Consider the following 26,495-nt stretch of genomic DNA (forward strand, 5'->3'; position numbering starts at 1 on the left):
ATGGAAAGCAAATTCATTTGGGAACTAATGAATAAATAAATAAATATTCAAATGAAATATTTGAATTACCAAAATCCAAAATGTGTAGAGCTACATTTCAATTCCAAATCCAATCTTAGCCATTTTGCAGTTTGGCCCCTCCATCTTTTCCTTTTTCCTTTTCTTCCTTTTCTCTCTTTTCCCAGCCGCCACTGTTCCTGGGCCGCGAGGTGCTCGACCAGAGCCCTAGCCCAAGCCGCACACACAGCGCCACACCTCCGAGCTGCGACCGTGTCGTGCACGACCAGTGCGCCCTTCCGGTTACCTTGCACCGTGCGCCGCGCTGTGTGTCGCGCCACGCCCGCGTGGGCCCGCCGCCCGACCAAGCCGCCGAAATCCTGCACAAAGGCCGCGTCGCCACGAGCGCCTGCGTCATCCCGTCTCATCGCGAGTCACCATCGAGCTGAGGGATAACGGCCGCCACGTTGTTCCGTGTCACCCTAGAAAATAGCCGCACCTCCCTATCGGCGGCCGTTACCACTGCCTGTCGCTGCCATTCTTGTCGCCATCGCATCGCCATCGCGTCACCATCTCGTCGCCCCGAGCCGAGACCGCTGGATAATGCAGCGCTTCTTACCACAGCTAGCAATCCCTCCCCTGCAACTCTACTGTATGGAAAATCATGCCCGATCGATGCATCGAACCCGAATCTTGGGAGGATCAAAACTTATCCGCGTCATCCATCTCCTTGCCCTTATCCGATCGCTATTAGAGCTCTAGCTCGTCCAGGCGTGTGCTGGCGATCTTATCCACACCGTTTGCTTACACCCTAAGCTAAGCCCCAATGAAATCCCCACCTCTCTCTGCCTTTCCTCTCGAATGCATTTCATCGAGCACCTTGTGTGCGTGCCTCCATAGCCATTGCTTGAAGCCGGAGCCGGTGCTGACGACCGCGGGAGCTGTGGCTTCGGGATGCCTCTGCTGCTGCTGCTACCTTGGATCAACTCCGGGTGCCGTTGTGACCTGAGGACCTGCGGTCGTACACCTGCGCGCTCGCCGCCGTCGTCCACCTCTGCTTCACTGCCGTCTCCCCACCACGGCATCGAACATCGCCGTTTCGCTGCCTCTCGGTAATAACTCGCGCCTAAAGCCTCTCCTAGTTCCATAGAAGCTTAGTATCTCACCAATTTTGGCGATTAGCACCCAAAGCCGTGCCGGACCGGCCACTTTTTCGCCCCCGGCGAGCTCGCCGTGGACAAGCCATCCCAGGGGCTCCCCTTCCTATCTAGCTAACAAAATGGAACCCCCATATGCCGTAGATGCTCACGCACTCATAAATTTGGTCGAAAACCCTTCCTGTCATCCTAGCCACTTGCAGCCGAGCTCGGCTATGGCGCAGCTATGGCGGCCATGCGCCTCGTCCCTCCAAGCGCCGCCGCAGCCGGTGGGTAGTCTCCGGAGCTTCTCCGCGCCTCCCCTAGCCGCCGCCGGTTCGCCCTCGGCCGGCCTTCCGTGCGTGCCGTGTTCCCCTGCTGCTTCCGCTCGGTCGGGAGGAAGAAGACGAAGGTTGAAGACGACCTTCAGCCGAGCCACTGACAAGCCGTCCCCACTCCTCCTATTTCCTTTAGAAACTTAATCCTGTGAAAAATAAAATCAAAGCTTTGACCCCACATGTCAGCAGCTGTTAGGGACAATGATATATTTTGGATTAAAAATAAATGAATTATGCACAGTCGCTTTTCACAATTTCTCGGATTAATTCGAAATTGAATCTTTAAACTAGTATAACTTGCTCATTTTAACTTGGATTTGAGTGAAACTTGAACCTTATTTCATCTAAATTCATAATCTTTCCAATGGTATATAACTCATTGTTTAATAAAATATATTTATAATTATTACATAATTAATATCAAATGATTAGATTATGGTCAACTTAAAAATATGCTAATAAATAAAATTGGTATTGTACAGTAGAGTGGATGTAATAATATTTGTTTCTAGCATGTTTTTTTTTCACAGTAGCAATCATGAAAATTAAGTATATGTGATGTCTCAAATGAACGGATGTATAGGAAAATACTAGTACTTATTTAATATTCGATGGCCATATAATTAAACCCATGACTTATAAATTATTTATATAAAGTTTAGCCTCATATTTTGTAACTAAAATATTAATACTCATAGATGAATCTTTAACTTGTTTATGAGAAATAATAACAGAGCTAGTGTGATTAAATCACCTATACGAAATTAATTACTTAATGTCATGTTCCATGGAATAGTATCTTTTAAGTTGGTAATCAATCTTAAGTTGATAAACAGTACCAACTCACCAAATCCACCTGCATCACATATACTGTATAGCTTACAGTAAATAGCTCATGCTTAGTAAACGATCTAATATTAGTATGTTATTGCACTCACAACTACTGTACAGTCCATTTAAATCATACACAAGAACAATAACCTACCTTTTTCATATATTAAACTGAGGAGTCTATGATAAGCGTGTATAGTAGATAAAACACTAATTATAAATCTTGACCTCACACAATTATAGTTTGACCGTGACTTAGGATTATTTATGGTAAAATTATGCATTGAGATAAACTTTAACTATAATATTATGGACCACACTAATCTAACCTACATAGCATGTAATTCGTTGGAACCCTAATACAGTAATATTTGTAGAGCCATGCTTAGATAATCCATCCTGTTAGAACTCTTGTTATGATTAAATTATCCACTGAGCCTTGGTAAATCTCCTGTAGGGTGTCACCATTTAAATTACGATCAAAGCTAGTTTAGCCATGAACTCCACATAGCAATAGTTGATAGATAATTCCGTAGTCCTGAGTATTGAGTTCTGTATGTGAGCAGCCATAGTTTAGACTTCGTAGCACCTTACAATCCATTAGCAAGCACGAGTGATATGAATAGCCCTAGGTATATTCCGAACAATTATATTTTGTTTGTGCATATTTGATTGTTGCTTGAATATTGGTTTTCTCGCATATTATAGAAATTGTATATCGGATAGTCGTGAGGCAACGTATGCAGCTTCCAGGAGGTGAAGGTTGATCAAGATCATATCAAGAATAAGAACTATCCTGAGCAGGCAAGTGTGGACCCCCGATTTTGGAAATCGGAAATCATCTGTGTTTATCCGTACCAATCCCTGGATCAGTAGTTGGTACACACATACATAGTTGAATCACAACATATCACGAATGAATTCAGGCTAAAAGAGTTAAATACTTACATTAGGGCCAGGTAGGCCAACAACTATCAGAGAACAACAGCGGAAGACAAAATAATATAAGGGCCCGGTTAACATGCCACAGGCAGTCGACTGGGGAACGAGACCTAGAACAAGACCGCACTCCGATCATCTTGTTGGATACACAAGCGTACCGACAAGGGCTTCTCTTCAACACTCTCCTAAAAGATATATGAATAGCAAGGGTGAGTACCAACCGTACTCAGCAAGGCACCATAACAACAATGCATATGATAGAGGGTATTTCAAGGAAGGGCTCCAGGTTCTTTTGCGTAAAGCAAGCTTTTGCAAATCTTTTCACAAGCATGAGACCTAGCATAGACTGATCAAGTTTTAATACCAATGTTCACATTAAACAACGACGGTTCTGCCCACCATCCATTGTGATCCCAAGGATAGCTTCCCGCCATTGAGTCGTCATGGTTTTCTGAGGACGTCCACCTTCCCTCCTCTCAGGAAGTGGCTCCATCAGCATAAAAATCATCATGCAATATCCCATCCCACACAAGTTAAAGAATTTAGAGTCTAGCCAAGTGTAATACATGTCCCGGTGCTCAATAACCGCGAGCACGGCTATTCGAATAGATTTGGTTTACTCACACTGCAGTGGATGTACACTTTACCCGCACTCCGCGACTGCCCAACACATGAGCCTCGTCCCAACACATGAGACGCGTCACGGCAAAGCTTTTCGATAACCTCGCATTGGCAGTACCCGCTCCATGAACTTAAATCCTCATGCACTCTAGGCGTCCATGTTTCTAGCAGTGAGAGGAGTTCTGGCGCTCCCGGGAAAGAGAAGTCTCACACACATATTAAATTATGGTTCAAGTTAAGTTCTCTCTCTCACACACTCATGGCAGTCCTACCAATGGCGACACCGATGTAGGGCACGCCTCTCGGCCCTACTTCAACGGCTGTCCCACCGTAGCGCACCTGCCTCACTCAGGGGTGAACCATCTATGCAGGGATACTGCCTCCGCTCGGCTATCTAATCCGCTAGGTCTATACCCATACGAGAAGTGCGGTTGTACGGGGGTCGTTTCATGCTTAACTTCATGGCTCGGTCCTTAATTGACCGGGGACAGTACTAGCCTTTTCCAGATACAACCCAAATCCTCCGTCCGCCCCAGTCGAAAACAGTTGTTTAATTTTATTTCTCCTTTCACAAATCATGTCATCAACATCATGGCAATGTGGCGCTCATGTCTCCACATGCCGCATCTTAATTACCTTCCCAAAGGTAATTGCCCAAGCATATAGCATTTGATAAATATGAGTATGCATGATTCTAGAATAGCATTTCTAAGCAATTGTCATAGTTGACTAGGGACTCATACGTAAACATGGTTACAAAGATTTAAGGGTAAACAATAATCAAGGCATGGCATAATCACAAGTGGGATGTTCATCATTGCATGCAATTTTATTTGTAAACAAAACAATTTCGCAATTGGGATCAACATGTTCAAGGAATAGTGATGACTTGCCTGCTCAGAGTAGTTCTTATTCTTAATATAATCTTGATCAACCTTCACCTCCTGGAAGCTGCATACGTTGCCTCACGACTAACCGATACACAGTCTAGAATACGCAAGAAAAACCAATATTCAAGCAACAATCAAATATGCACAAACAAAATATATTTGTTGAGGTCGAACTTACGGTTGCTCATATTATTCGCGCTTGCTAATGGATTCCAACATGCTAAGGGCTAAAGTTTCTTAATCTTTCTGTTGTCATGGTGGTCTATATAGGAGCTAACCAATGTAGTATGAATGAGATACGTATCTGGCTACTATGTGGTTTAGTCTAGCAAATGGCTATTCATGCATCTATCTAAATAGAATGGTTATACACTAGAGGTTCTGTTGCCGGATGGATTTGGATCGGTCAAATAATTAATGTGAATCATTTGTATTATTATTTTATTGATGGAGGCTTTATTTTAATTATGTACATATTTTACTTGTCAAAATAAATTATAAAGGTTAACAATTACCCTTGCTTTGTATGTTAGAATTGTCTAGGTCAATCATATTATGGTTACGGGTTATCTCATCACATAATTTTACAATGAATAATCCTAATTTACAATTATATTAGGTCAAGATTTATAATTAGTATTTTATCCACTATAGATGTTTGTCATAGACTCATTAGTTTACTATACACAAAAGATTAGGTTTTTGATATACCGTACATCTAAATTGGGATGTACAATGTATGTGGGTGCAACAATATTTAATCATTGGATCATTTACTGAATAGTTGCTATTTACTAGAAGCTATACGATATATGTGATTAAGATGGCTCTGTTTTGTTAACTAATGGATGTCAACCGAACTATATATATTCCACTTCACATGACATTATTCCAACTAACTTTAAGTGGTCCATTTACAACTAGCTCAGTTATTATTCTCCTCAGACAAGTTGAAGGTTCATCTAAGTGTGTTTATATTTTAGTTACAAAGTATGAGGCTAAACTTATGTAAATAATTTATAAGTCATAGGTTTAGTTATATTTGGACATAGACTAATAAATGGCACTAATATTTCCTATGATTTAATTAATTTGAAACAATGCTCCTAGTTAGTTTACATAGGTTTATAGTGAGAAAGTATGTTAAAGACAATTATTTGACATCTACTTTACCGTACAATATCAATTTCATCATTAGCACATTTTTAAGTTAACTATTATACATCATCTTGATATTAATTATTAATAATTATAAATATATTTTATTAAATAGTGAATTATATACCATTGGAAAGCTTGTGAATTTAGATGAATTCAGGTTCAAGTTTCACTCAAATCGGAGCTAAAATGAATAAGTTATGCTAGTGTAAAGAATCAAATTTGAATTAATTCTAAAAATTGTGAAATGGTACTGTTCCTAATTCATTTATTTTTAATACAACCTTATCCACAGGCTATAGTGACTGACAGGTGGGGTCTTCCTATTTTCTTTTCTTTTATTTTATTTTTCTTTCTAAAGGAATCATATGGGCAAATGACAGGTGGGCCCGATTCCTTTGACTAGGGTCAAACCGGCCATTTAACTCGGTAGGGCCCGCATGTCATAGACTCGAGATTATAAAACCTCTATAATTAGATTTTTGACCACCCGGACCCACATGTAATAGACTCAACTAATAAAGATTAAGAAGAGAATTACTATTCACTAAACACGTGGGGCCCACCCTAATCTCTCCTCTCCTTTCTCTTTTCTCTCTCTCTTCTCTGTTTTCTCTCTTCTCTCCCTCCCGGCTTCTCCTCCCTCCTCTCTCTCTCGGCTCTCTGGCGACGACGACCGAGCAAGGGGAGGAGGCGGCGGCGCGAGGGCGGCGCGACGACGGCGCACGGCGCGGCGGCACGAAGGCGGCGGCGCGGCGTGGTGGAGGGGAAGGGGGAAAAAGGAGGGGAAGGAGGGGGGGTGGTGTGGGATGGAAGGGCGACCGGGGAGGGGGTTTATAGGGCGCGGGGGAGGGGCGGCCGGCTCCATGGCGATGCGACGGCGCGCGGCGCGTGGGGCGCGAGGCGTGACGGCGACGGGCGCGCGGCGATGGGACGTCGACGGCGATGGATGGCGACAGCGGTGGCACGCGGCTCGGGGCGGGACGCGACGGGCGGTGCGTCGGCACATGATGGGCGCGCGGCGCAGGGAGGGGCTCGAGGCGTCGGCGGCACGCGCGGCGCGGCAGTGGGATGGCGACGGCGACGGCGCAGCAGCGGCGATGGGACGGCGACGCGGCGACGGGACGGCGCGGGGCTCGGCGCGCGGCGATGGGACGGGCGCGGGGCGCGAGGCGACGCGACGGCGCGCGGCGCGGCAGCGGCGATGGCGACGGCGACGGCGATGGGCGGCGGCAGCACGGGGCGCACGGCCGGCTAGGGCGCCGTGGTGGGAGAGGAGGGGGGAGGTCTAGGGGACCACATCGAACACCTATGCCGTAATGAACAGTGACTTTTCCCATTTATCCCGATTTTAGCCCATTTTCTATACTATTTTAATCCTATAAGCTCTAATTTTACTTAGTTAAATGTTAACTAAATTTAGGCACTAAATCCTCATGAAAATTTATCCAAAATTATTACCACCCATATTTATTTATTTATCACACAAACGAGTTCTTTTTAGATTAATTTAGATTATTGGCCCTAAAGTGAACTTATATATTTTTGAAGATTTTGGGGTAATATTGAATTTAATATAACGACTTGTCATGATTAATACATTAGCAGATTGGTCGAGTTTAGTTGTATAGCAATATATTTTACACGGATAGGTTCAATCTATTTATTCTATAAATAGTAAATTGAGACTCGACACAATATTAATCTAATTGTTTAATTAAAACCTCATAAAATTTCATAAAGCTTAATTTAATTATATGACCATTATTTCATGTGAATTGGTTTACCTCTATATAGACCCTTATAGTTTAGTAATATCCCATTAATTACTCCTAGTGAAACTATGTTATAGATAGAGTTCCATTATAAATGGTCATTATTTCATGTGTATTTAGATGTCATGGCACGCAACACATGGTTCAAGTATTTAGTAATTAATCCATAATTTAAATTAGTAATTAACCTTCCGTTTGTATGGCTTTGTTTTCTTGTACGTAATTATTTGTAGGGTTAACAATTAAATATTCTCGTAAATTTATCTGTTACTTAAATTTTAGATGTGATCATTTACGGTTTGGCAAGCAATAACATTCATAACAACCAGCATGATGCAAAAGTTTTAAAAAGTTCAAAATTTTAGTGATTTTTATTGTCTTGAATTTTCAGGATGTTACAGCAAGTCATCACTAATCTTTGAGCATGTTGAACCTATTGCGAAAATTATGTTGATTTAAATAAAATTGCATGCTATATATATGAATATGAATGTCCTACTTGTTATATATGCCATGCCTTGATATTGATTATCTGTATGACCATTGTAAACCCTGCTATCGTGTGTACTTAGTCAATATTGAACAAATGCTTAGTCATGCTAATTAGAATCATGCATTCTCATATTTATCAAGTGCTATATGTTTGGGCAACTACCTTAGGGAAGGTAGTTGAGATGCGGCATGTGGAGACATGAGCGCCACATTGCCATGACAAGGATGACATGAATTGTGAAAGGAGAAATAAAATTAAACACTGTTTTCGACTGGGGCGGCTGGGGTACTTGGGTGGTGTCCAGAAAAGGCTAGTGCCGTCCCTGGTCAGTTAAGGACCGAGCCATGAAGCTAAGCATGAAACGACCCCCGTACAACTGTACTTCTCGTATGGGTATAGACCTAGCGGAGTAAATAGCCGAGCGGAGGCAGTATCCCTGCATAGTGGTTTTCTTGATGGGTGTGAGGCAGGGCCTACGGTGGGGCAGCCATTGGTAGGACCGCGAGGGGCGGGTGCCTACAATGGTGTCGCCATCGGTAGGACTGCCATGTGTAAACCTAAACTTAACTATAACTTAATGCATGTGTGAGTCTTTCCTTCCCGGGAGCGCCAGAACTCCTCTCACTGCTAGAAACAGTGTACGCCTAGAGTGTATGAGGACTCAAGTTCATGGAGCGGGTACTGCCAAAGTGAGGTTATTGAAAGGCTTTGCCGTGGCAAGTCTCGTTCATTGGGACGTAGGCTCATGTGTTGGGCAAGTCGCGGAGTACGGGTAAAGTGTACATCCACTGCAGTGTGAGTAAACCAAATCTATTCGATAGCCGTGCTTGCGGATATTGAGCACCGGGACATGTATTATACTTGGCTAGACTCTAAATTCTTAAACTGGTTGGGTGGGATGTTGCATGATGATTTTGTACTGGTGGATCAACTTCTCAAGAGGCGAGAAGGGGTAAACCCCAGAAAACCATGACGACCAGTGGCGGGAAGCTATCCTTGGGAACACAATGGATGGTGGACAGAACCGTCGCTGTTTAATGAACAATGGAATTAAAACTTGATCAGTTTATGCTAGGTCTTAGGTTTGTGAAATGATATTTAAAAACTCAGCTTTACGCAAAGTAACCATAGCCACCCCTTGTATTATCCTGTACATTATAGCATTTTCTGTGGTGGCTTGCTGAGTACTTTTGTACTCATTGTTGCTCTATATATATATCTTTTAGCAGAGTATTGAAGAGAAGCCCTTGTTAGTACGCTTGCGTACCTAACAAGATAATCGGAGTGCGGTTCCGTTCTAGGTCTCGTTCCCCAGTCGACTGCTTGTGGCATGTCAACCGAGCCCTTGTATTATTTTGTCTTCCGCTATTGTTTCTCTGATAGTTGTTGGCCTGCTTGGCCCTAATATAAACATTTAACTCTCTTAGCCTGAATTCATTCGTGATATGTTGTGATTCGGTTATATATGTGTGTACCAACTACTGATCCAGGGATTGGTACTGATAAACACAGAAGATTTCCGATTTACAAAATCGGAGGTCGACAGGCGGCGTCCATGCCGTTGTGTTGCTCCGCTGCTAGCAGCTAGCCGCACGTCCCCATGGCCTCCCTCCCGTGTAGTTTCGCGTGTGGGGAGAGGGAGATGACATGTGGGGCCTACGTGGGCCCCACCTTATTTTTTTTGTGTAGCAGATATGTGGGCCCCACCATTTTTAGATTAATTATTTTTTGTGTGGCTAACATGTGGGCCCATGATTATTATTATTATTATTATTATTATTATTATTATTATTATTATTATTGAGATATAGTTGCCACGTAAGCGCCACGTCAATGCCACGTGGAATGGAGAACTAGTCAAACAAGCCACGTAGGCGCCACGTCAGCCAAAACTGCCTTCAAAACCGCCGAGGGACCTCGGTTGTCCGGTTTTCGTAAGTTGGGGGACGGGTAGTACCCGGTTTTATGGTGAAGGGACGAAAATCGGACTGGACGACAAATAGAGGGACCCAAAGTGAACTTATTCTCCCGTGGACCAGGTGCTCTAACACGGGAGGGGTCCATGGCCCGAAAAGTTGGCTGCGCATCCCTTTCCTCTATGGACCTCAAGTATGGTGACCTCAAGTATAGAACGCCTACGTCAATAATTACAGGTTTCCAGCACGTCCATTACGGCCTACTTTGGAACAAAGAATTTGTATGAAGAGGTTGCATGCATTCTGTCCCATTACTTAAATATAACAAATTTTAGGCACGGCACGGTTATTAAAAAAATAGGTAAAAAATTAATTAATAGTATGGTGTGAAATTATTCTCCCTCAATCCCCTCCAATTCTCTTCAATACCTTTTAAATAGAACATAGCCTATATTATCTCTTATACTTATCTACTAGTTTAGCAATAAAAATCACAATTCTTATATAAAAAAGATCTATTTGTAAAAAAAGGAAATATAATTATTTGAAAAAAATTAAAAATAAATATAAAATTTTTAAATAAAAGTTAAATTATCATTTATGAAATTCGTAAATTGTTTTCATCAAAATTTGAACCCAACAAATAAATAATTTTGGTTCATAGTTTCTAGCTAAAACTCTAAAATGGATTCTGTCAAAAAAAATAAATTTGTTCAACAATTTAAATTTTATTTTTCAAATTTTACAATAAATCATTATGCCCATTTGATTTTACCATGTATTACGGTATTTCACATTGTGAATTATGAAGTAGATAGTATGTAAGTATGGGAAAATATAGCAGTCAACTAACGGAATAGGGATAGAGGAAATCAAAATGAAAACTCAAGGGCATATAGAAGATGAGACAAAATTCAAGGGTATACAAGAGATTGCGAAACTTTTTAGGGGTATATAGAAAATTTTCTCAAAGAGATAGGACGGGATGGATGGAAAGGGTGGAGAGAGAGAGAGGGGGGGGGGGGTGATCACCAACGAAATGACTCCAACGCAACTAGGGGAGGAAACGAACTGGCTTGCAGTGGATCACAACAAACTAGGCTTGGCTTGGCTCGATTCAGTTAGGAAAACAAGGTAAAACTTGAGCTCGGCTCGGCTCGTTTCCTGGCTAGCGCTGGCTTGCAAAGCCTTTCTGTTGAAACACCTCTTCATATATATTTTGTAATTATTAAAAAAAGCAAGAACAATTCATTAACATGTAAAATTTAAATAAGTATATATATTCAATTCTTTAAAATCTTAATGATAAATTTCAAGTTTACAAATAATAACGCCATAAAAAATAAAATAATTGATATAAATACATGATGGCCTAAGCTTGCGAGCCAAAACAAACGGCTCGCGAGCCGACTTGGCTTGGCTCATTTCAGCAACGAGCTGAAAAGAAGAAGGCTTGGGCTTGGCTCGTTTGGCTTACGAGCCGAGCCGAGCCAACCAAGCTCGAGCCAAACCCGAGCTGAGCTCACGAGCCCGAGCTTTTTTTTTCCACCCCTAAACGCAACCTTGTAGCAGTGATTCAATGTTGTTTCTTGTGGTTGCTGTAGATTTCGACCAAAGGCTACAACATATTGTCACATATATAATTTTCGGTCTTATCATTTCACTTATGTTAATGCTTATCTCATTAAAATTTAAATTTTCAATCTTAAATTTGAAGCTGATTTTGAGATCTTTTCATCGAAGTTTATATTTCGACCTTTGTTTTTAGGTCGCTAAGAACACACATATAAAAGTTTTATTCACAAATTACTTCTCTTTTGCAAATATGCGGGGCCGTTAATAATTCAGTACGACAATGACATATCATTATTAATCGGTCTGTACTGTCGGATGGCTACATGAACAAAGGACGATAAGATTTTTTTTTGGCCAAATCGTTCCAAGTCGCAGGACGAACTGCATATGTTGCTGTACAAATCAAGCCTCTCCAGATGCCGTGGAACGTTTGATATTTGTACTCCAAATCGAATTCGAAGCCGCCAATATAATGCCACACCAACACGGCAACGCCTCCACTTCTATACGGAGATCGTCGTCGATCGGCAAACCGAGGTGAAGCCGACGAAATGGAGAGCGAGGTGTGTTGGCTGCTATGCGCAGCGCTCGCCGCCGCGATGGCTTGCTACTACCTCACCGGCACGATGCGCCGCCGATCGCGGCGGCTGCCTCCTGGCCCGACGCCGCTCCCGGTGATCGGCAACGTGCTCAGCCTGCGCGGCAACATGCACCACGCTCTGGCGCGCCTCGCCGGCGAGCACGGCCCCGTGATGGCGCTGAAGCTGGGCCTCGTCACCACCGTGGTCGTCTCGTCGGCCGGCGCGGCGAGGGAGGCGTTCACCAAGCACGACCGGCGCCTCGCGGCGCGCGCGGTGCCGGACACTACCCGCGCGCGCGGGTTCGCCAGCCGGTCCATGATATGGCTGCCGAGCTCCGACCCGCGCTGGAAGACGCTGCGCGGCGTGGCGGCCACCCACGTCTTCTCCCCGCGGAGCCTCGCCGCGGCGCGCGGCGTCCGGGAGCGCAAGGTGCGGGACATCGTCGGCCACCTCGCCGGGCACGCCGGGGAGGTGGTCGACGTCGGCAAGGTCGTGTACGGTGGCGTGCTCAACCTCCGCCGGCTCGACCTGCAGGGATGGCGTCGCTGGGCGGAGAAGCGCTACGACAAGGTGTTCGGCATCTTCGACAGCGTAATCAACAGCCGCTTGGCCGACGCCTCGACCGGAAAGCACGCCGACGCCGGCGCAGGCGACTTCCTGGACTCCCTCCTCGACCTCATGTCCGCCGGCACGATCGCTCGCGACGACGTGACAAGCATAATGTACGACTTGTTCGGCGCCGGGACCGACACGATCGCCATCACGGTGGAGTGGGCGATGGCGGAACTGCTCCGCAACCCGAGCGTAATGGCCAAGGCGCGCGCCGAGATGAACCACGTCCTCGCCGGCAAGGTGAAAGCCACGGAGATGGAGGAGAACGACGTAGAGAAGCTGCCGTACCTCCAGGCCGTGGTGAAGGAGGTGATGCGCCTGCACCCGGCGGCGCCGATCCTCGTGCCGCACCGGGCGGAGGAGGACGACGCGGAGATCGGGGGCTACGCCGTGCCCAAGGGCTCGACGGTAATCTTCAACGTGTGGGCGATCATGCGTGATCCGGTGGCGTGGGAGAGGCCCGAGGAGTTCATGCCAGAGAGGTTCTTGGACATGGCGGAGGAGGTGGATTTCAGGGGAAAAGACCACAAGTTCATGCCGTTCGGGACCGGAAGGAGGCTGTGCCCGGGGTTGTCGATGGCAAAGCGCGTCGTGCCATTCATTTTGGCGTCGCTGCTTCACGCGTTCGAGTGGAGGCTCCCTGCTGGTGTGACAGCGGAGGCTTTGGATCTTAGCGAGAAGTTTACTACTGTCAATGTTCTTGTTACTCCAATTAAGGCCATCCCCATACTTGCCTCTGATCAAATTTAAGTGAAATTGTTGCAACTTAATTTGAAGGCAGCGCTAGCTATGCATATTGGTGTTAATATGTTAAATTTGGGATATCACCATGTACATACACATACACCGGCGAGAATACCGCATATCAGTTCTTGTATTATGGAGATAAATTCTCAAATAGGGATAAGGTCTTGAGCAGATAAGGGAGTTACCTATTCAAGGCGGTATCCATAATGGTTCCTGTATTCTTGTTGGATTTGAGGGCATCGATTGTTTAATAATTTGTTTGGAATTTCATATGCACAAATCTTCTATATCAGAAGTTCTTGTGTACAAAGTTTATACATCCAAAGTCCATGTGCACAAAGTATCTACATTCAAAAATTTATAATGATAAAGTTTCTGCACTAGATGCTTTCTCCAAATCACAATAATTGAAATTTGCATGAGGTGGCCAGCAAGCAGTGTTGCTGATGCTGATGCCGGGGAGAGGTGGACAGGCAAGGTGAGAAGGGAGAGTGAAGGGGAAAGGGACGAGAAGAGGAAAGGGAAACATTATGATGCCGGGAGGTGTGTTACGTTTGCGTTCGCCCATTAGTGTTTTCAGTATAAACTAGGTGGGTCGCCCGCGCAATTACGTGGCTAGCACCCATAAAATTATCTATTTTTACACATGATTCTACTTAAAATTTATTAAATATCCATCTCATGTCTTACGACTTTCAAAGATCGAACATTATCATCCCCGGGTTTCTAGTTTTATAGTTTTTACAAGTCACATTTGTTGCTATCGTTACTCCTTTGTCACCCCTTTATTTGTTGTGCGGTTAGCACATATCTAAAATTATCTATTTTTAAACATGTTTTTATTTAAATTTGTTATAGCCATCTAGCCGATCTTAAAAGATCGAATCTTATTATCATCGGGTTAGTTTTTAAAAGTCAATAAGTCATCAACCCTTACTTTTTTGCCACTCATTTATTTGATTGTCCGACCCGTCACAACTTTTATTCTTCCTCTTTGGAACTTTCATATTTAGATCTTATAGTTTTTTTAAGTTCAATTGTCTTGTCAGTTGCCATATTTATATTTTAGAAGTATAATCTGCCGCCAGTAATGCCGTAGTGCGTGTCACTGTCCGCCGCCGTGCGCAGTCAATGGTGTGGGAGACAGGGACAGGGAGAGGCGGAAAGCCGAGAGCGTGAGAGAAGAGAAAGAACGCGAACAGACACAGATACGGCTCTCGGTGATGCTGCGTGACAGAGGTGAAAATGGTGCGGGTATTTCCCGCCCGCCTGCCCGACCATATTATTTCAGGACAAATTCGGGTACCCGGGACTTTTTACAGATATCGGGTCTGAATACGGGTCTTTTTGGCAGATATGAGATCGGGTTCAGGAACATAGTATCCGATGGATACGGATTATCCGGTAAAAAATCCGGGTATTACCCGGATAAATATTCGGATATTACCCGTATTATGTTTTTTGAGGCACTTTTTGGTATTATGTATTGGTTCTACTATGATGTATTGTACCATATTTATTTCCTAAGGTCCTAATGGCCTAATATAATCATATTATGGATATATGGAATTGTTAAATGGTTATTGTCTATGTGATATATAAGATTGTTGCTTCGATTTGATATTCGAATAAATATTCGTAACCGATTGTGTACGTAACCATTTTGGTATGTATTCGTTCCGTATTTTTGCCCGACATTATCCGAGTTTGTATCCGTATTCGGCACTATCTGTGTCCGACCCGATTCCGATTATAAAATATGGGTTAGAATATGGGAAGGGTGAGATCCAACCGAACCCGACCCATTTTCATCCCTACTGCGTGATGCACGAGAGATAGGAGGTGGGATTAGGGTTGGCTTCTATTTCATCCCTACTGCGTACGAGAGATAGGAGGTGGGATTAGGGTTGGCTTCTATTTCATCCCTACTGCGTGATGCACGAGAGATAGGAGGTGGGATTAGGGTTGGCTTCTATTGGGGTGTGATGGGCTAGTTATTGGGATGGGAGTGAGAGATGTGAGGCTGAAACAGGCCATGTGTGGGGCTGGGCTATAAGAATTTGAGAAAATCTAGAAAATATGTAGGTACTAGTCCACTAAATTTTTTTTCACGAGTGAGGCTTGGGTCCAAGCTGTCCTAGGCCCAGTTCTGCCCTGGTCTTGACGATCGATGTGCAATTGTTTCTACCACCAACAATTAATCCCGGATGAGTCTATGGGTCGGGCGCCCGATCGGTTTGGAGAAAAATCGGGCGCCCGATTTACGCGCAAAACTACTTTAAACTGATTTTTCTCTTAAATTACTTATCCAAATCATGATCGGTTGCACCATTAAATTCGTTGCAATAAAATCTTCAAAACAATACCACACATGGATATATTCTGACAAAAAAAATAGCTTATTATTAAATTATTTTTAAATGATGCACGATGTTCCACCAGGTATATCGGAATTGTTTCACTAAGTAGATCGAAAATGTTTCTGTTAACAACCAAATTTGGTAAGATATGAACTAGGTCCGGCATTGGAATCAAAGTGGATTTGGCAAAGGATTGTGTTTGAAGAATAGAGTGTGCATCGGCCGTAGAGGCATCGGCTGAAGTCTGTATCGGCTGAGATGGATCGGACAGAAGACAGCCGATATAGCCGATTTCATTGAGATGATTATAAAACCGTTTCTAGAATCGATCAACGTGCTACACAAGGATTACCACGATGGAGATAAGCTCTCAGATAGGCAATTGTATCTATTAGGATATTTTGAATAGTTTTCTTAGAGATATGTTTTGGGCAAAAGTCTGCCGTAAAGAATTATGTATTTTAGAGTTTGTTAGAGATAAGAGTCGTGTTCGGAAAGGACCTATCATGTATCTTGGGTATAAATATAACCCGACCCCATGTAATTTACAACAACAGTTCAATAACACTTTCGGCGCATCGCCACCCTTTCACTTTCGTTTATTTCGACGAGTTCTTGCTTTCGGGTTGAGCTGCATCGGTTTCGATCTTCAACTAGAGGTAAACTTGTCATGGCGGCTTGCGTTCTCGGGATTAGTACTTACATCTTTATGACACTCTAATCTTGTTTATGTAATTCGTTAAGTTATCATACATGCTTCATAATCTTTATTAGTTATTCCATCTAACCCGCAATCGACTGGTTTTTGCTGCTAGAGAGTAGCCGATAGAGTTAGATCTTGTCATTAATCTAGATTATATAGCATATCTACCATCTCTTAAAGGTTTTCATCACCTTGTCTAGATTTTACATTTATCTTTACGCTTAATGCTGCATCGGTTGAGTTCGATCTATTAAGTATTATCTATAATTGTAATATCTAGCTTGTTTTATGATCATCAATAGAGATAGTGTCGGAGTTTCAGCCGATCTTACCTGATTTAGCTATCTTTTGTCTTGTATGTTTGATTGTTATGCTAAATCTACTCTTTATATTAAGATCTTATTGCATTAGAATATATTAGGCTTTCTGTTTAATATATCTTGTCTGTTTTAATATCTTAACATAGAGTGGTATCGGAGTATTAGCCGATACATGCTGGATCTATCTGATCGGCTATGCTGTAAATGTGTATATAATCATGATCTTAATATATATTTAGATTTAAGTGATTTATACTGTCTCGACATGCTATTCGATCTATCCCAATCACTTAGTTTAAATATATATCGAGAGAAGGATTATATATCGTTGATATCTACAGCCGATTGAGTAGATTTAGTTTCATATTGTTTTATTATTCATTGCCGATCTAATGCCAATAACATCGGCTTAATGATTGACGATACGTCATCGGCTCCTAGCTGATCGGTTATCGTTTATGAATTTAACCTTGATTTCTTTGTGTTTTTTTCTTGTTGATTACATGATCAAATCAACTGGCACGCTCTCGAACCTAAAAGCAAGATTTTGGAGCTGCATAGGAGTTAAGCAGATCTTCCAGGCCAGTGTGTGTTTTTCGCATCAACAGTTTTACTCGTTTAAATCAGATATTGTTTCACCTTATATAAAAACAATGTTCCAGCAAATAGCGAAAGAATGTTTCAGTTCACTACAACATTAGATCCATACATAGTGAAACATTCTGAGTACACTAGGTGAAACATTTTTCGGTGGAATAAAGAATGAAACGAATTCCCTTAATATGGGGTTTCCAAAATATGTGGGTTTTTTTTGTTGCAATGGAATATTTCAGTTCACTGCAACATTAGATCTATATATAGTGAAACATTATGAGTACACTAGGTGAAATATTTTTGGTGGAAAAAAAACTAAATTCCCTTAATAGAGGGTTTCTAAAATATGTGAGTGATTTGTTGCAATGGAGTATGTGGTGGAGACACATGACAGGTAGATAGGGACACGTGGTGTGGCTTAATGGGGGAGACATTGACATGTGCGCGTGGGGAGCGACTGATCCTGGCGCAGGGCGTCGGTCGGCCGAGCCTGGGCATTCTCCAATTAATCCCTGTTTCCTGATCATACTTGTAGAGAATTATGAGACGCCTCACAACCCAACGTGGGAGGGCGATTGTATTTATATATCCAATACAATAGAGATTACAACAAACTCTTAAATAAGAGTTATATACGGATACAATCTATACAAATCTAATCTAACTCTAATACCCGCCCGCAGTCAAAGCGGGAGGAACATCACGAACGCAAAGACTGGACCTAAACTCAGTGAATAACTGAACTGGCAAGCCTTTGGTCATGATATCTGCGAACTGATGTGAGGACGGAACGTGTAAAACACGAACTTGTCCTAAAGCAACTTTCTCTCAAACAAAATGAATATCAATCTCAATATGCTTCGTCCGACGATGATGAACAGGATTAGCTGTCATGTAGACGGCGCTAACATTATCACAATAAACGATAGTGGTCGAAGCAAGTGGAATATGTAGTTCAAGAAGAAGTTGTCGAATCCAGCAACATTCGGCAACAGCATGTGCTACTGCACGGTACTCAGCTTCAGCACTAGATCGAGAGACAGTGGTCTGTCGCTTGGAGGACCATGAGACCAAGTTTTCATCGAGGAAAACACAATACCCTGATGTGGAACGACGAGAATCAGGACAACCCGCCCAGTCAGCATCAGAATAAGCTATCAAAGAGTCAACTGGTGCAGTTCCGATGTGAAGACCAATGTGTAGAGTACCCTTGATGTAACGCAAAATCCGTTTAACTAGAGCAAGATGAGGCTCACGAGGATCATGCATAAACAAGCATACCTGCTGAACTGCATAAGCTATCTCAGGCCGCGTGAGAGTAAGGTACTGAAGAGCCCCAGCTAGACTCCTGTACTCCGTAGGATCTGAAACGGGAGCTCCATCTGTAGCAGAAAGTTTACATCGAGCATCAACCGGTGTTGCAGTAGGATGACACTCCGACATACCAGCTCGCCGCAATAAGTCAACAGCATATTGCCGCTGAGAAAGAAATAAACCGTCTGCAGATCGAGTGACAGAAATTCCCAAAAAGAAGTGTAAGTCACCAAGATCAGTCATAGCAAACTCCGAGTGTAGGCGAGCAGTAATATGCTGAAGAAGTGAAGTGGACGAGGCAGTCAGCAGGATGTCATCAACATACAACAGTAAATATGCAACATTATCTCCATCTTTATAAATGAAGAGAGAAGTGTCAGATGCCGAAGATGTGAAACCCAACTGACGAATATATGTTGCAAACCATTGGTACCAAGCACGAGGAGCCTGCTTCAAACCATAGAGCGATTTTTGGAGCAAACATACAGCAGTAGGCGCAGAAGGATCAACAAAACCAGATGGTTGCTGACAATACACTGTCTCCTCTAGATTGCCATGGAGAAATGAGTTCTTGACATCAAGCTGATGGATAGGCCAAGACCGAGAGGCAGCAATACTGAGAACAACACGAATAGTAGCAGGTTTAACAACTGGACTAAAAGTCTCATCGTAGTCAATCCCATGCTGTTGAGAATAGCCATGAACAACCCATCGTGCCTTGTGTCGAGCAAGAGTCCCATCGGAATGAAACTTATGTCGAAAGATCCATTTTCCGGTTACAACATTAGCACCAGGAGGTCGAGGAACCAAACGCCAAGTGTTGTTATCAACAAGAGCCTTGTACTCATCAGCCATAGCTGCACGCCAGTTAGGGTCAGCCAAAGCACTACGATAATTGGAAGGAACTGGCGAAACAGAAGTCTGCATAGCGGTATAATTGAAGCACTGGACAGGACGAAGATTGCCGGTCTGAGAGCGAGTTACCATAGCATGACGCTGTTGATCCTGTGTATGTTGTGCAGCTCGAAAAGATCTGGTGGTGCGTATAGGACCATGAACTGCCACAGGCTGAGTACGACGCACATACGTATGGCGATATGGAGAGATCAGCGGCCGAGCAGAAGCAACACCATGCAAGGCAGGCGGCTGAGCAATAGAAGAACTCAATATAGTTTGCACTGGTGATGAAGAAGACATGCTCCCGCCCGTAGTACTAGCATCGGCACCACAGGATGCACTGGAAGGCGCCAATATAGCTGGTTCTGGAGCTTGCGATGATTGTAGCCTTCTATTATGGAGAAGAAGCCGATACATATCAGGGCCGGCCAAGTCATCCGGCGGCTCGACCTCAGGAGAGCGAGCGACCGGTAGAGAACGCGGACGCTCGACGTCCAAGGAGGACGGAGCTACCGCTTTAGAAACACCCTGTAGAAGAAAATCAAAAGAAGAAGCAGTTTGGGGAATAGCTGCAAACGGGAATGTCTGTTCATCAAAAACCACATGACGAGAGATGAAAACACGACGAGTAGAAATGTCCAAACAACGATAGCCCTTGTGAGAAGCCGGGTAACCAAGAAAAACACATGCAGCGGATCGAGGAGAGAGTTTATGAGGAGTCGTGGCACTAAGATTAGGATAACAGAGGCAACCAAAAACCCGAAGATTAGAATAATCAGGAACTTTGTGATGCAGGATTTGAAACGGAATGAAGTTGTGGACGGAAGTTGAGGGTCTTCGATTGAGTAAGTATGTGGCTGTGGCTAGAGCTTCGGCCCAGTAAGAAGGAGGCACGGATGCTTGTATGAGTAGGGTGCGAATGGAATTGTTGATTGTGCGAAACATGCGTTCGGCTTTGCCGTTTTGAGGAGAAGTGTAAGGACAGGATAAGCGAAGCAAGGTTCCACGGCTAGCGAGAAACGAGGTAGTGGCTTGGTTAACAAATTCGGTACCATTATCCGCCTGGAAACACTTAATGGAAGAGCCGAACTGGGTCGTAACATAAGCAACAAACTCAACAATATGCTGGTGAACATCAGACTTATGGCGAAGAGGAAAAGTCCAACAGAAGTGACTAAAATCATCCAGCACCACTAAATAATACTTAAAGCCAGAAGTACTCAAGACAGGAGAGGTCCACACATCATAGTGAACAAGCTCAAAAGGAGAAGATGTACTAGACTGAGACCGAGAAAAAGGTAGACGCGTGTGTTTCCCTAACTGACACGCATGACACAAACTATGATCTATCTTAGTACAAGGAAGAATAGCTAATTTGTGGAGAGTCTGAATAGCAGCTGAACTGGGATGACCAAGACGACGACGCCACAGGGTAGAGGATTGGGCCAAGAAGCTGTGGGCAGCAATAGCAGGTGCAGCAGTAGGTAGAGTGTAGAGGTCACCACGACTATTGCAGCGAAGAATCACGCGCCGGGTACGGAGGTCCTTAACAGAAAAGCCGAACTCATCAAACTCAATGGAACAGTTATTGTCACGAGTGAATTGACGAACGGAAAGTAGATTGCGAACCAAAGAGGGGGCGACAAGGATGTTTTTAAGATCAAATTTAGTGGTTCCTATAGGTAGAAAAGAAGTGCCACGACAAATAACAGGAATAGTATGACCATTGCCAACAGTAATGAAGGTATAGGAATTGGGAAGACGAGTAACGAGAATACCGTCGGTAGAGGACATGTGTGAAGTGGCTCCTGTGTCAAGCACCCAAGGACTTGGACTTTGCACGGACAACTGATTGAGGGCAGCAATCAGACCTGCCTGATCCCAATTGGGCTGAGATTGTTGCATTGGTGGCAAGCCCGGCATTGGTGGAGAGACATATGGGCCTGCAAATGTTGTGTGTGCTTGAGGATATGGGCCAAGCAGGCCGGCACTGTTGCTGGGACGCTAGGGAGACTGCTGCTGCTGCACAGCCCATGGATTGAAACAAACCCATGGGCCGGTAGGTCGTGGCCCAGCCTGGTGCTACTGCTGCTGGAAATTGTTCCCGAAGTTGCCATAGCCGCCACCGTTGCTGTTGTTCTGTCGTCCGCCATTGCCGCCACCACTGCTATTGTTTCGGCCACTGTTGTAGCGTCGCTGGTTGCGGCGACCACTGTTGTTGGAGCCACCGCCACGAGACTGTGATGAAGAAGAGGACGCATGTAGCGCCCGTTCCGTCGTGGCGCCTAGCGGGAAAACTATCTCTTAAAAAAAACCCTAATTGCGAAATCTGTTTCTTTGTTTGTTTGTCTAGTGTCCGTGCCACTCAGATCCCGAATCCCAATCCTTCCCAAATCAATTCCTCCACAAAAGTCTATTTTGCCTCCCTCGGGTTCGATGGGCCGAATCTCTCTCGGCCCATCTCCCCCTCCCTCCCCGGCGCTCTCTCTCTCTCTCTCTCTCCCTCTCTCCCTCGCTCTGCCCGCGCGCCGCGCGCGCGTGCGCGAGAGCCGCGCCGAGCGCCCCCCTCCCTCTCGCTCTCCTTCTCCCCGCCTCCATCCCTGGCGAGCTCTCCGCCCGCGAAATCGGCCCCGCGCGTCGTTGTTCGCGCGCGCGCGCCCGCGTGGTCGTCGCCCGTGTCGCGCCTGCGCCGTCTGCGCCGCCCGGCCCCGCTGCCCTGCCGCGCCTGCAGCCGCGCAGCCGCTCGGCCCCGCAAGCCAGCGCGCGTGCCCGAGCTGCGCCGCTCAAACCGCCGCGCCTCCCGTTGCAACCCGCGCGCGCGTGCCGTGGTGGCCGACCGCCTGGTCGCCGCCGCCGTCAGCCTCTGCCGCGCCTGCCCGCGCCTGTCGCCCGTGTCGCCGCTCCGCTCCACACCGCCCTGCCGTCATCGCCGTCGTCATCGCCGGGCCCCGCCACTCCCCGCGCTAGCTTCCAAGGAAAGGAGGCAGAGCTCCCCCTCCCTCTACCGCGTCCCCCCCCCCCCCCCCCCCCGCTCCCCTCCTCCTTTTCCCCAAAGAGGCAAGGGGCAAGCCCCCCTTTTTCTCTCCCTCTTTTCCCCTTTTTCCTCCCGCCGGCGTCATCCTCCTCCCTCCTCCCTGTCGCCGCTTTGGCCGCGACCGCCGAGCGCTAGCCCTCTCCTTTGACCGCCCTAAGTCGGTTCCCAAACCGACATTGCCATCCTATAAACCCAAGCTTCCCCCTTTCCTTTCCTCTCCCATTCGCCTCCACGCCATTGTCGCCGCCTCCCGTGCTCTGTTCGCCGTCGCCGTTCGTTGTTGCGCGTGTCGGAGGAGCCGGCACGAGCAAGCGCGCCCTCTCCTTCCTCTTCCCTGGCTCGAGGCCGGAGAGATTACTCCCGCGCCGTCGGCCTCTCGTCACTGCGCCCGCCCGCACGGTAGTGCATCTCCCCGTTCTCCCTCCTCGCTCCATCTCCTCCCCTTAGACTCGGGTAGTAGCACGAGTAGCCTCCCCGTAGCTAGCCGGCGCCGCCCTGACCATTGCCGCCGCTCGCCGTGTGCTCGCCGCCGTCGCCGCCCGAGCTCGGAAGCGCCGCTCGTCGCCGGCCTCGCTCGGCGCCGCTCCGCCCAATCCAACGCTAGCATCGGATTCCCGTAGCCGCGTAGATGCTCTCGCCGCCGGGAATTGGCCCCTCGTGACCTCGTCGCCGTTTCCCCCTTCTCCCGCCATCGGTTGCCGCCGCCGCAATTCACCGTCGTCAAGCCCCCTCCGGCGAATCCGAGCCGTTGGCTCATCTCCCCTCGTCCTGTGCAACCACCCGGTGTGCTCGCTTTCACCTGTATCGCCGTGGTTCGCTCCGCCGCTCGCCGCTGTCGTCCGCCGTCTGTTCCGGCCGGCGTCGTCGTCTACCTCCCGCCGACCCGCGTGACAGCCACGTAGGCGCCACGTCCGCGCCAGCTCGGCCAAGACCGGGTCGAGCCGACCCCGGTCAGCCCCTCCCCGTGCGCGCGTTCCACCGCGAGCCGTGAGGCTGTGCGTGGGCCCGCCGCATCCGCGTCCACCGCGAACCGCGCGCGTGCACCGCGTCTCTCCCCTATCCTAGCGCCGCGCCGCGTGCTCCTTCCGCACGGTGAGCCGAGCCGCTGACAAGCGGGTCCCACTCGGGACCACGCGAGGTGAGCCCGGTCCACCGGCTCTCTCTCCTCCCCTCCCGCGCGCGCGTGCCTTGGGCCGCCTTGGGCCGGCCGGCCTATTTAGCTCGGCCGAGCCGCCCCTTTTCTCTCGGGCCGCGCCCTAGCCACCCGAGGGAAGTCTAATTTCCCTCCCCCTTTTCTCGCCGTTTGTTGAGTTGTCCCGTTTTGCGCGTAGTCTCGGAGCCCGAAGACCCGCAGTGCGAGGATTTCGAGGATCAAGCTCCAGATCTCGAGCAAGGCAAGCCACCTTTGAACATCTTGAGCCTATATTTGAATTTAATTATGTTGCTTGAAAAATATTATGCATTGATAGGATCGCACTTAATCTGTTTGTCCCGTCTGCAAGGCAGATTGGCGGACCTACCTAATTTGTTGCATTTGATCCTTCCTTTGTTAATTGTTATATCATGTCCCCTTGTAACTACCCAGTTGCGCCTCGGAAATCGTGCACTCTGCACGAGTATCGACGGTCGCCTTCAAACTTAAAATCTGAAAAACTTCTTGGGTAAAACTTGGGTTTTACAAAAGACTTGGAAAACCCGACACCTGGGTCGGTGCTTGCGAACTAAATGAATTTCCAAAACTGCGGACCGGGGAACGTACCGGGTGTACGGTTTCCCGCTCTTGCACTTAAGTACCGTTTCCTTGGAATTTCATCCGAACATAAGACAAGTACGACCACATGGGTGGAATGGGACACCCCTGGCTGAGTAACTAGCTTATCAGGGGAGCCTTGATGCCGAGAGACATGTGGATTCGCCGGGGTGGTGTCGGGGAGGACCCCTGGGCTTCCTGGCACAGTATGGTCTGGGACCTAACCTGTTGTTGGTCTGGGACCCCTCTCGTCGGCATATGGTAAACCTGTGTCGGCTTTCGAAATGCCTTGTCATGAAAGCTTGGAGGTCTCCCGACGTGGCTGATCCCCACGGGCTAGGTGATCCGGGTTAGTAATGTCGTGTGGGTAAAGTGTACCCCCTCTGCAGAGGTTAACAAACTGTTCGAACAGCCGTGCCCACGGTCATGGGCGGATGTGAGGTGATTCCTAGCGTAGTTTTGTTTGACTACTGCCTTGTGAAATTGCTGTTGTGGAAAGGGGTTCGATGTTTGGAAAATCTGCAGCTGATGGGATCAGCTAGGCCCGGGTGGCCGTTTGAAAGTTGTTGGCCCGGGTGGCCGTTTGAAAGTTGTTGGCCGGGTGCCAATCTTGAACAATTTTAAAGACTGATACATTGCACATACTCCGACCGGACGAGACGCACTGTCTCATCCGTATCGTTTGAGTAGCACTCACTTAGTTGTTTTCAGAAAAGAGTTCAAATAAAATCAATTGCAAAAACAACAGCCCTTTCTTTGAAGCCTGCATTAAACACTTATTTCCCATGGCTTGCTGAGTACTCCCGTACTCACACTTGCTCTATATAAATAATCCCCCCCAGTTGCTGAAGAAGATGAAGCGGATCCCGCTGACGAGGAGTACTTCCAGGAGCAAGCCGGCTACGATGAGTTTTAGGGTTTCGGCCTAGTTCCCAAGTCGCGCCTGTGTTGCTTGGTCTAAGTCTTGGCTTCCGCTTCCCTTTTGTAATGCAGTTGTGAGCTCGGGATCTGTCCGCAGCCCGACTTGATTGTACTCCTACTCTATAATAAAGAGACCTCTGTTGCTGTGATATTCTGTCTTCCTGTGATACCAGCACTGTTTCCTGGGACTGGTATCGATTAACAAGTTAATTTGAAGCGCCACGGGCTAGTTCCGGTCGGGACTAGTTCGGGGCGTGACAACGCACAGGTGCCGGAAGTGCAGGCATTGGCAGAGGAGGCAGCGACCACCATGGCTGTCTCAGCCTGGACCTTGTGTGCATTGGCAATTCGCAGCTCTTTGAGCAACAAGGTGTTGCGCGCCGAGGCGAAGGAGGGCAGAACGGGGGCGCTGGCGATGTTGTCGGCGGTGCTCGAAAAACGAGAGTTGAGCCTACTCAGCAAGTTGAGGAAAAGCTGAGATTCGGTTACGGGGTGGCCGACGTCGCGGAGGGCATCGGCAGCAGTCTTCACCTTCTGACAATAATCGGCAATGGGCATGTCACCTTGCGTCATTGAGTGGAACTCGTGACTGAGATAGATGGCGCGGGGTTCCTTGTTTGCTTGAAAGAGATCGTCGATGGCGAGCCATAGGTTGCGGGCGGTCTGGTCGGGTTCCATGACGACGTCGAGGATAGCATCGGAAACGGAGCCGAACAGCCAGCCCCGAACACAACAATCGGCTTGTGCCCAAGTCAAGTCGTCGGAACGAGGGGGTGCAATGCCATCAATGTGAGGAAGGAGCCCAAACTTGCCACACATAGAAGTGAAGAAGGTCTTCCACTTGTTGAAATTAGGGTGCTTGAGCTCCAGGGTAATTGGTATGTGAGTCTTGACGTTGACGGTGGCATATGGGTTGACGAAGATCGAGCTGGTAGAATCCCCGGTGCTGGCAGCAGAAGATGGAGTAGAGCCGGATGATGTAGATGCCAT

General features: G+C 46.6%; 2 protein-coding genes across 7 annotated transcripts; one reads left to right on the top strand and one right to left on the bottom strand.

Annotated features, from left to right (window-relative positions):
- Positions 1-856: 856 nt before the first annotated feature.
- Positions 857-13,937, top strand: LOC4345986 (cytochrome P450 76M5-like). Of its 6 annotated transcripts, XR_010734443.1 has the most exons (3): positions 857-1,109; positions 3,011-3,106; positions 9,411-9,614. XR_010734443.1 is itself a non-coding variant. In XM_015795048.3 (2 exons), exon 2 carries the CDS (start codon positions 12,224-12,226, stop codon positions 13,613-13,615), a length of 1,392 nt encoding a protein of 463 aa, XP_015650534.1. In that variant the 5' UTR covers positions 857-1,109; positions 11,946-12,223; the 3' UTR covers positions 13,616-13,937. The 6 variants fall into 6 exon arrangements, 3 of the variants coding, with proteins under 3 accessions (XP_015650534.1, XP_066159530.1, XP_015650535.1); XR_003243834.2 differs by lacking the exon at positions 3,011-3,106 and having other exon boundaries at positions 9,408-9,614; XR_001548360.3 differs by lacking the exon at positions 3,011-3,106.
- An 11,766-nt stretch (positions 13,938-25,703) lies between these two features.
- LOC112936213 (uncharacterized) lies at positions 25,704-26,495 on the bottom strand. Its single transcript, XM_026020012.1, has one exon. The coding sequence runs from the start codon at positions 26,493-26,495 to the stop codon at positions 25,704-25,706; it is 792 nt and encodes a 263-aa protein (XP_025875797.1).

The sequence above is a fragment of the Oryza sativa genome, chromosome 8, assembly GCF_034140825.1.
Source record: "Oryza sativa Japonica Group chromosome 8, ASM3414082v1".
NCBI classification, from domain to species: domain Eukaryota; kingdom Viridiplantae; phylum Streptophyta; class Magnoliopsida; order Poales; family Poaceae; genus Oryza; species Oryza sativa.

What these genes read in the sequence shown, in the direction of transcription:
- LOC4345986 (XM_015795048.3), top strand. Translation starts at nt 12,224, where the DNA reads ATGGAGAGCGAGGTGTGTTGGCTGCTATGCGCAGCGCTCGCCGCCGCG.
- LOC112936213 (XM_026020012.1), bottom strand. Translation starts at nt 26,495, where the DNA reads ATGGCATCTACATCATCCGGCTCTACTCCATCTTCTGCTGCCAGCACC.